At 39.2% G+C, this 11,223-nt stretch overlaps 1 protein-coding gene across 5 annotated transcripts in view; it reads left to right on the plus strand.

The window, feature by feature from the left end:
• The first annotated feature begins 189 nt into the window (after nt 1–189).
• The window catches only part of LOC122761349 (scavenger receptor class B member 1-like), a 25,725-nt gene continuing 14,691 nt past the window's right edge, over nt 190–11,223 (plus strand). For 2 of the 5 annotated variants that reach the window (XM_044016564.1, XM_044016563.1), the window contains exons 1-2: nt 8,125–8,666; nt 11,084–11,223. The exon at nt 11,084–11,223 is cut by the window's right edge and continues 21 nt beyond it. In XM_044016564.1, the coding sequence (XP_043872499.1) occupies nt 8,547–8,666; nt 11,084–11,223 (260 nt within the window). In that variant the 5' untranslated portion in view covers nt 8,125–8,546. Of the gene's footprint in view, nt 213–5,392; nt 5,619–8,122; nt 8,667–11,083 lie in introns of those variants that run through there. The other 3 variants (XM_044016566.1, XM_044016561.1, XM_044016565.1) reach the window with 3 other exon arrangements.

An 11,223-nucleotide genomic window follows, 5' to 3' on the forward strand; every position in this document is an offset into this window, starting at 1 on the left:
AACTATAAAGTGCTCGTCATAAGTGCGATATAAAAGTAAGAGCTTTTTTTTTTCTCATTGTCGTTTTAGTCGAGTCAAAAGAGATGTGTGGAAGATGTGGAGTCTTTCTGCTGTCCGGATGTCGATGGGGAGCTCGTCCCACCAGCCAGGACAGTGAACAGCGTCCTGTCTCTCCAGAAAAGACATCTACAAGATGGTTTGGTTTTTAAAGGGTGAGTTGGACCTCTCTTTCTGTCTTTGAAAGTTTGTGTATACTAATCAAAAAACAACAACAACCTTATACATAATACCTTAAACATGATTAAAAAATAAATAAATAAATCCTTAGATGTCTTTTACTCTCCCAAAATAATATGTCCCCTGCCATATTTCCCATGAGTCAATATGATTCTTGGAGCTTTGTGGAAGAACAATTTCTCTCACTTCTGGGCACAGACATCTTATCTTATCTTATCATCTGTACACTCATGTTCCTGAGGCTCATTCCTGTCACTCACAGGTCAGTCTGGGACATGGTTCCCTTTTTTCTTCAGGGTCCCGTGCAATTGTGTGGCCCTGATCCCAGGTTTCTTAATTCAATATTTATTTAGCGTTGCATTGTATGTTTCTGTCACAAAACTCTCTTTTTGGTTAGGAGCCACCATTACATTAATACAGAAGAGGATTAGGGCCACATTTAAAAATAACAATAAAAAAGCCATAATTCTAAGAAAATGATGGGATTAGATTAGATTAGATTAGAGCCACATAAAACATACAATCTGAATGTTCCACATCTGCTTTTAACACGCAGGTAATTCAGTTTTAAACATTCAGAATCTGAATTATAACATGATAATTCACTGCTTTCACCATTAAATGACCAATTGCAATTCAGTGTTGCTCTGCCTTTATGCCTTTGCTTCAGAGATTAAGAAAATGTATTGATTTTTAAAAATAGTCATTTTAGGGGTTAGTGCTAACAGCCATGCATACTGGAAGTGAGGAAGATGAAGGGGGCCAGTGTCATGGCAATGGTGGAAAAAGTGATTTTCATTGAAAGGAATTGCATGACTGATGGTGTGCAGGAAGATGGGTGCGTTGATGCTGTGAGCGGTGTTTGCCTTTGACAAATAGCTGCTTTATAAACACGCTTGTCTTTTGCTTGTGTGAATAGAGGCACTCATCAAGATTTGGAAACGGTGTCAAACTGATTATTCACCATATTACAGCCTCTGGTTTCCTCACACGATTGTTGTGTCTGTACAAGCTCACATCAGGGTCAGTAAGTAAACTGGCAACTCTTAGAACTGGCAGTTCTTCTAAATCTGCTGCTGTAAACCTGTCACTGAGGCTGTTTTCACAGACTGACACACATCTACTTCATAATGTAGATATTCTGTATATGATAAAAAAAACAGATGCTTTCAACTTCCTTTAAAATGCATTAATATGGAATTTATTACAACTTTAAAGGGCTTTTAAAAATCGTACGCGAATGAACAGCACAGAAGATTTTACTGGATAAAAAGAAAAAAGCCTAGTCCACATGCCCATGTGTCCTTGGGCAAGACACTTAACCCCATGTAGCTCCTGACAGCTGTGCAGGCAGCGTGTGAATGGGTGAATGGCAAAACTGTAGTGTAAATCAGCTGTGAGTGGTCATCAAGACTAGAGAAGTGTTAAATAACTACAGACCATTTACCAGTTTATGGTTAATCCTGCAATTGGAATTGGGTTGTTGTTTGTTTGGGAGCCCGTTGACAAGGGAACTAGGCTTGTAACCGGAGGATTGTTCAAATCTCCCTCAATTAGGCTGGGGTACCCTGAGCAAGACACCCACTACTCATAGAAATTTCCCTACAGGAATTAAAAAGTATAAGTTATAATGATTGTTTTTAAAATAAAAAATACCAGCGTTAAACTGGCATTTGTGCGACATTATACTATAAAACATGCTGCATGTGTGATGCATATCCTCAGAAAACAGAAAAACAAAGATGCCACTTGTCATGTGGTTGTGTTTATAATAGATCAGTGAGTAATATGAGAAGCCCGTGCTTCACCTGGACGACCAGTGAAAGTGAGACAAGACGTCATTTTCAAAAATACACATCATATCACACTGGAAACACATGACAACACTGAGGGAAAGGTTGAAGCGGCTTAAGGGCCTTCATGGCTCATACTTCTGTTTTTATTTAATGCCACCATCAGCATTTAGGAAGGAAGACATGTGAGGAAAATGTCATTTCAGTGCTTGCATGAAAAGCCTCAGAATGATCAGAGGACGGGAGATTTCACAGCACAGTCAGATGAGGGGCTGTGGTTGGCATCATATGCTTTAATATGTGTGAAGGGATCATGTGCATGTTCAGTAAGAGAGGACCTCTTCATCCACCAAATTCACCAAATCCATGAATAAAGATGTCTGAGGTAACCAAGATCATCAGTGGTCCAATGGTTTCTGTCCCGGAGCGAGGTCGGCCCACTATCGTGAGCTGAATCATCTCACACAGGCGTCTTTACAGCGAGAGGGGAAGTTGTGGTCACGACTGTGGACATATTTAGCATCTACGTATGTTCAATGTGATCACGGCCTGAAGGCAAACGTATACACAGATGCACAGACTCCACACGAGTACTCAATACCACACACTGTGTATCTCTCCATCGATCACATGGACTGACATTCATGGTCCAGATGATGCACCTCCACAACCGTGATGACCCCCCCTGGTAAATTTAGACGAGAGAATTCACCATGTATGAGACGGGGAATCTTGACTTGTAACTGAAGGGTTGATTCCTGACAAGTCAAGGGCTTTGAGCAAGGTTCCCATGCACGTGGGCACATCCTCCTGATGCCAGTCCCAAGCTGGCTAAATGGGAGGGTTGCATCCAAAGTACTGTGGAGACCCCTAGAATGGGAGAAGAAATGATTCATCTTTTAGAAGAAGCAGCAGGTGTACAGTTAGACAGTTTCTGTATCACATCCAAACCGTCAACCTGTCAGCTAAACTGTTTAAAGATGTGTTTCCTTTCATTAACAGCTCTATCTTAAATCAAATTAAATATATCCTTATTAACTGGATATGTGCCCCAAACTTGTAATAATGATATTTACACATGTGTCAACTACATTACTGCGAATCTTAAAATGCTATTTTTGTTTTCTTTTCGTTATATGTTTATTTCAACTATATTCAACTAAGACAGTGAAATATTACACTTGGACTTATTCTATGTGTGTCAGTTGGCATGTTTATTTAAAATCCAAAATTAGCAGCATTGGCGGTTTGTTTTATCTTGAACTACATTTTAAATTTAGTGACAGCGCAACATTTCTGTCGCTTCAGGTCCGTTTGTGTTTTTGCCGTTGATTTTGGCTCCACATGGTTTTCTCCGCATAGAAATGCCCTTGGTTGAAAAGGGAACGGACAAAAGCTTTGATTTACGAAGGCCGTCATCTTGCACTGCTATGTTTCTTCTTCCGTCTTTTCTACATAGGAAAGGGATGGGTGAACCAAGGAGTCTTAAGTTAAATTCCTTTGAGCAAACACTTCAAGGAAGCACTTCAAAGTTTAATTGTGACTGTGATTTGTGGGGCTTGAGAAGGATGGAAGTTGCTCCAAGGGATGTTATTCACAGGATGTTGGCTAAAGCTGGGGACACACCAGATGTTTTGCCTGATTTACCCACGATTCACAGTTGGGCGGAGTCTGCACCAGTCAGCTCTAGTGAGAGGCAGTTGGTGTGGCTAATTGGCACAGAAATCCCAACACAACCTCCGGTGCAGTCAAATATGTTTGAATTTTTCAAGGCCGACTCTGGACACTGACCCAGCCGTAAACACATGCTGCCAACAGCCAATGAAAGAAAGTGGGTGGGACACAGGAAATAGTGTGAGAAGACAAGGACGACAGGAAGTAATGGGAATATCAAGACAACAAAAACAATGGGCAGCCGTTGGCCAAGTGGAAACGGAACTTTATTAATGCCTACACTTAATTGTCTATTTACTATTGTTTTTGTTATCAGTCCTTTGTTTTGTAAAACGTCTTTGAGTGTCCAAAAAAGTGCTATATAAGTATGATGTATTGTTATAATAATAATAATGATAATAATAATAATAATTAATCCCAGATTACTAAAACTACAAAAGAAAAACCCTTTCAACTAGCGTTTGAACAAGCGTTTCAGTTGGCTTCATTTGACAAATCATGTGGTGTGTGATCCCTCATCAGGCGTTAAATGTTTGATCCCCAGTCTTTCAGTCTAAGATCTGCTGAAACCAGTCGTCAGTGTGAATTCTAAGTAAATTGCTAATAACTGTGAAAGGTGTGTGGTATGTGCCCAAAAATCTTAAATCATGGGCAGATGGCTGAGGAGATAAAGGAAAAACAAAAAAAAAAGGGTTTGTTGCAAGTACCAATTTCACCATTAGAGGCCACCAATTCTTTCACAATAGACTTTTTAATAACAAACATAACAGGGGGGAAATATAGCCTGGGCACAAAGAAAGGAGCAAAATCACATTCATTGCCAGAGACAATTTTTTTGCGTCACCAAATAAATATGGCAACATTTTTTTATTTATTTCCAAAAGATTTATTGTAAATGTATTGTAAAAGAAATAATTTTGGTAATTTTTGCATAACCTGCTGAAAGGCAGACACACTAACAGTTGGTTCTGAAACCAAAACCTCCTTAGTGGAGGTATGAGGGTGGGCTGTAATGCAAGCATGCATTTAATTCAACCTTTACAATGACACTAACTGCATTGAGGACTTTGAAAAGGAATAGAAGAGTAGAAGACATTTTATAAACATGAACAACATTTGGTACCATGGTGTTACCAAACATCTGCAGAAAAAGGGGTTAGATACTCAAAGACATTCATGCCGACATGGTTGATACGTTAGGACATGATGATCCGGCTTTATCCAAAAGTCTGGACGTCCTGCCACAGCCACCACCCAAGAAAACCGTGATGGTGGATGACAGACATTCTGCACAACGAAGCTTATGACCCCTGTTCTCCTGTTGCAGGAGAACTTCACACGTTTTGTTTTTCTTGAACATTTTCTAAAAAGACCCGTGACTCATTTGCGCGTCCTGACCCAGACTTTGGAAACCACTGCTTTAGCCAACAGTTGCAGGTGCTGTTCTATGGTATGGAGAGCATGTGATAAAACCTCAAGTCCACGTTGCAGCTCACAAAAGAAAGTCTAGTGTTCATCATGACAGAGGCATAAATAATCATAAAGTGACAATGGAGGTGCCAACTGACGACAGTTTGTGTGAACTTAGGGCACGGTAGTGGAAGTGTGTGTGTGCACACACATACACCCCTCAGTGTGAGTGTGGGCGGAGTCAGCACAGTCTAAATACTGTGCTGGACCCCTCTCACTTCATCATCTGTAGGTTACAGTCACACTGTCATATTCCTGCACACTCAGTAGCTACTGGAAGATTTTTCTTTTCTTTTCCATCACTTCTGATCTTTATCAGCAAACATGCGCATCAATAAATCCAAAGTAGCTGTTGGATTTATGGTGATAGGGACTCTGACGGTGATTTTTGGTGTAGTTCTTCTCTTTGTGGGACCAGCGATAATGAAGGACCAAATCATTAAAGTAAGCCACCATTTTATTTCCATACTCTTATCATAGGTATTCATTTAAAAAAAGATATGTTTATTTTTGATTTATTATTAAGGTCACAACTAAAGATATTGAGTTTTATGACATCTTTATGAAATCTTTCCTCTTGCATAACTAACTGAATATAAAGGCTCTGACCTTTATCTGCCTCATAAACTTAAGTAAACTTTGTTTGTGAAGTTTGTTTCCTTCACAGTTGCAATGGAAGATCAGTGACAGGGACGTGTTTTTCAGGCCTTAATAACACAATATGTAGAATAATAAATAAAGTAATTATAAATGTATCCTGTGTAGCTGTGAGTGTAACTGCCGTTTCTTTTCTTGTCAACATGAGTTTATTCACATGATCATAATACTGGGGTTTGGAAGACATGCAGTTCTGCTGCAGTTCTAAAAATGTTCAATAAAATGCTGGTTTATTATTAGACAATTTATTGTTGAATATAAAGACTTTAACAATGAAAAAAATACAAGAATAAATAATGGAAAAGCTTTTTAATGAATGCATTTATTCATTAAAAACACACAAAAAGGGCAGGGGCTCAAGCACCCCTTGGGCATTATGTGTGCACATGCCTGATCAGTGGTAGAGCGAGTCGTCTTTCAACTTGAAGGTTGTGGGTTTGATTCCTGGCTCTGCTAGTCTACATGCCAATGTGTCCTCCTTGGGCGAGACACTTAATCCCATGTTGCGCCTGACGCTGTGTCGGCAGCGTGTGAGTGGGTATGAAAGCACTGCACATAGATGTGTGAGTGAATGGGTGAATGGCAAAGCTGTAGTTTAAAGCTGTTTTGAACTATAACATCAAGACTAGAAAATAAAGACCATTTACCATTGACCATGTCCATCACCAAAGTCAAACACAGCGTGGATCACACACAAAGACTGCGACACAAGAGTTGTTTGAAAGGATTGTGAGAGCCCCAGGTTAAATGGGAGACAGGAGGTGTGAGGCTTTATCAATTGACTGATAATTAAGAGCTGCCCTCAGGTGCACTTGTCCTGCTGCAATGGCCCAGTGCCATGCTGCTGACAACTCTGTCAGATGTCTTACACTATAGCATGACCTTTACCACCAACTTCTTAATATTTATCTTTAAATAGAAACGATATTTACTGATTTAAGAAAATATCGTGTTAATTTACCACCTGGCCTCAAAAAGAAATTTGATTTTTAATCGAATCTTAAAAGTTCTGCAAGTGTAGCTTCACAGCAGTTTGTGACCTCAGGGACTGAAATAAAACACTGTTACATAGCGGCAACCACTAGAATCTCGTTAGTGGACATTATTTCAGCTTTAAATCTTTAAATTAGCGCTCACTGAATTACTATTTTCATTGTTCAGATATTTTATTTTTTTATCTTTTGCTGCTTTGCTTTATTTTATTTGTCTTTGAGGTTTAATGTGCAGTGGATAACCTTTAGTGACTATTATTATTTATTTGATGTTATTCTGCCTGTGTTTGTTTTTTGTGTAACATTATATGTATGCTAAAAATCACCAAGCTCTGTGAAGCCATACTATCAGACCTGACTCAGTCTCAGTCCACAGAACATAAACAAACTTTTTCTTTCTGTCATTTTGAAAAACAATTCTGGAAACACGGCATTGTTTCAGCAAATGTCTTCATCCTCACAACACTGTAGTACGACAGCTGTTTTAGTGGATTCTCCCAGGCTCATTTATGTGTGGACAGAGTTTTTATTATTTATATTGATCTTTATATTAAGCCTTATTTAGCCTATGCACTAATTAAATACCTAGTTTGGTATATGCTGTTTATAGCCTTCATTTATTTTGATTTTGTTGCCAATTCTATTTTGGTATTTTGTATTTTTCCATCAATCTTCTACCTCTTTATCGTCCACATGCGGGATGGTGGGGAGCGCTGGTGTCATATGGGGAAAGGCGGGGGTCACACCCTGCCTGGACAGGTCACTAGATTTTGTATTTTTAAATTCTTTATTCGGTTTTTTATTTTATTTTATTGCTAATTATTTTTGTATATTGTATTTTTATATTCTCAATTCCATTTTTATTTGAAATGTATTTCTTTATTGCTAATACTCTTCCTGTTTCGGTATTTTATATTTTCCAATGTTTTATTGGATCACTATTTCTATTACTCTTTTGGTATTTGCATTTTTTGACTTTAGTTTTTATTTAATTGCCAATGCTGTTACTTTTTGTATATTTTGCACATGTTTTATGCATTATTCTAATCCTTTTTGTATTTGTCACGTGTCTTCCTCTGACCCCTTTGCACATTGTGCTACATGTGCTACATTGATAGCTGCTGTGCAATCAGTGCTACTGTAATCTAATCAGATTTGATCTCAAATTTGATTTGCTGTAAGTCCAGCAGTCACGTGGGATGCACTCTAATTCTTTCTATTCGCCAGCAGCACAATTCACCGACAGAGACAGCGCTGTGTGGCGCTATATCACATTTTAACACTTTGACCGAAGCAGGACGATGTTTTAGGTCAACAAAAGTCAGACGTGTCTGAGAACTACATTTCCCAGGATCCTCTGCGCGGCGAGGGCGGGACCGGCAGGGACTGAGGCTTTATAAACAACAGAAACAGGTCAGCAGCTGCGTGTGAATCAGAGATACTGACGAGACACCGGCGAACTCTTACAGGACGTGAGCGAGTTAAAGGGAGACACTGTCGTGGTCACTGGCAGCGGGTGAACTCTCAGTTAGTGTGTGAGTGTGTTTGTGACTGTGTTTGTGTGTCTGTGTGTCTGTGTGTTTGTGAGTGTGTTTGTGACTGTGTGTGTGTGTGTATGCATACATAAACAAAGCCGCTGCAGGACACTGACAGACTGACACTGTGCGCGCGCGCGTGCGCGTGTGTATGTGTCTGATTATTAGGAGCAGACACAGTCAGAGTTATGGCAATTAATAAGTCCCGGGTGGCTATAGGGTTTATAGTCGCCGGTGTGTTGGCCGTGGTCTTCGGGACCGTCCTCACGTTTGTGGGACCGTTAATCATCGACGACCAAATAGTCAAGGTAAGCAACTGTGTGTGTGTGCGTGTGTGTGTGTGTGTACAGGCTGTGGGGACCACTCAGTCACATTGTGGGGACTTGTCTTCCTTATGGGGACAAAATGCTAGTCCACATAATGTAAATGATTACATTTTAAGGCAAAGACATGTTGTAGGTTGGGTTAGGGTTAGGGTTAGGTCAGTAGTAGTTATGGTTAAGGTTAGAGTAAGTCTTCAGGAAATTAATGAAAGTCGGACTATGTGTGATGTAAGGCTGAAACGAGGTGAGTATACTTGAGGATTCTTTCTGTCAGCCTGTGGCCAAGTGGAAAGGGAACTTGACCTGTAACCAGAGGGTCAAATCCCCACCCGGCCAAAAAAAAAGGGCTGGGGTACCCCTGAGCAAGGTATCCAACCCCCAATGCTCCCTGGGCGCTACTCAGTGTGGCAGCCCACCGCTCCTAATTCTAGGATGGGTCAAAATGCAGAGGAATACTTTCCCTAAGGGGATTAATAAAAAAACTAAAGTAAGTAACACAAGGATACATTTAGGTTGAATTTATACAACCATCAAAATAATCACAATACAATCATTTAGACGTATAATGAGATTGCTGGTTGTGTCACTGCTAAGTGCCAAAACGTAATGTGCGTCTGTGGGATTGAGCCCTTTTGACCTGTGGAAGTACCTGTAACTGTTTGTCTGAATGGCCCGTTTTATTTTATTTTATTTTATTTTATTTATATATTTATTTATTTTATATAAATGCATCCCTCTCAGTGAAACCAAATCTTTTTTTCAAGTAAAGAAACCCCCAAACTCTTCAGCTACAAGCTGAAGGAGCTACACATCACTTTGTGGCAACAGGAATACTGCATATTACTGTTTGTACTAGCTCTTTGTCGGTATTTCAACATGTGAAAAATAATACAGCTCCTTAAGGATGATTGCAAATTGAAAACAGGTCTCAAACTCAAATGACCTGGGGGCCACTGATCATCTAGCGTGGTCAGTAAGGGGTGTGGTCACATGGAAATAAAAGGTCAAACTTTATGTGGTAAACAACTGTTCACCACAGGGGGGGTCGTATTATCTTAAGATGATATAATATTCCAGCGTAATATCGCAAGGATGTTTGTGATGATATTTCACAGAAGTTGAATAGAAGTGTCTGTGTTGTTATGGAACAACATTTATTTGCACGATGAAAAGGTTTTTTATGATGCAAAATTGATCTATTACCAAAAAATGAATGAATGAATGAATGAATAAGCTGATGTTAGTTGATGGCCGCATGAAATGGACTGGAGCTCTGCTGTAAATAATATTAATCACAGGACTTTACAATCATATAAACCAGCAACAAATAAACAAACAAGGATATCAGACATAACTATCATCGACTTAATGTATATTTGAATGTTAGCAGCTGTACGTGTAATCATATATACATTCTGTGATATGTCTTAGTAGAAGTGGAACTAGTGGAATGTTTGTATATAATGAAAGTATATAATGTCTGTTCAAGTTTGTTAAAACAATAAATGACTTCATAAAGCCACTTTCTGTTATATATCAATCTTTTGATCTGCCGTCATAATGAATTTCAATGAAAATGCATCAAGTTTCTCAGCAGTTTTTAGGTGAGATTAAAAAGAGATTAATTAGATAAATGAATTAAAGATCAGAATTAATCTCTCAATGTTTTTAATCGCTTGACAGCACTAGACATAATATTGTCACATGAAATAGTGCAATATTTCGCTGTATCCCTTTTTTTTACCCCCATCCCTAAGATATTCACATTTCAGAAGCTAAAAATCAGATTTATTCTCGGTCTTAAAAAAACAAGCTGATAAATCCATTCATCCATCTTCTACCGCTTTATCCTCCACAGGAGGGTCACAAGGGTTCTGTGCCAATCTTAGCTGACATATGGTGAACTGCCTTCCATTTCATTGTGGTGAATGTAAAAGAAAAATGTGTCGTCCATTTACAGTAAATACATTACATTAGTCCATCATTAACTGCTGTTGTTTCCTCCTTTTGTCTTTTTTGTGTTTTCCAGAATTGAAAATAAAGCTGTAGTCAGTAACTTTTAAATTGTCAAAAGAGTTCACACAAATCTCATAACGCTCATCAGTTGTACACGACTGACTTTGTTTTATAGTGGAGTAGTGTTTAGATCTCGTGTCACCCGGTGACATTCCCATGCTGCACACAGGAAGCGACACACATGCAGACATCCGTAGCTCTGAGATGGCAGCAAACGGGTTGGAGTATTCTTGTCCCTGTCCATCTGTGTGCTGCAGCTACATTTCAAATGATGGACATTATTTCAAATGACGCTGGTCAATAATCACGACATCATCATGTTCTTCAGTGACAAAATGTTAAGCTGATTAATTATCAGCGTATTCTTCTCATCCCTCTTATTTCAGAACACGGTGATTGACCCAAATAATGACATGTCCTACACCATGTGGAGGGACATCCCCGTGCCCTTCTTCATGTCTGTCTACTTTTTCAACATCCTCAACCCTCAGGAGTTACTGAAAGGAGAAAAACCAATGGTGGAGCA

The sequence above is a fragment of the Solea senegalensis genome, unplaced genomic scaffold, assembly GCF_019176455.1.
Source record: "Solea senegalensis isolate Sse05_10M unplaced genomic scaffold, IFAPA_SoseM_1 scf7180000014635, whole genome shotgun sequence".
Taxonomy (NCBI): domain Eukaryota; kingdom Metazoa; phylum Chordata; class Actinopteri; order Pleuronectiformes; family Soleidae; genus Solea; species Solea senegalensis.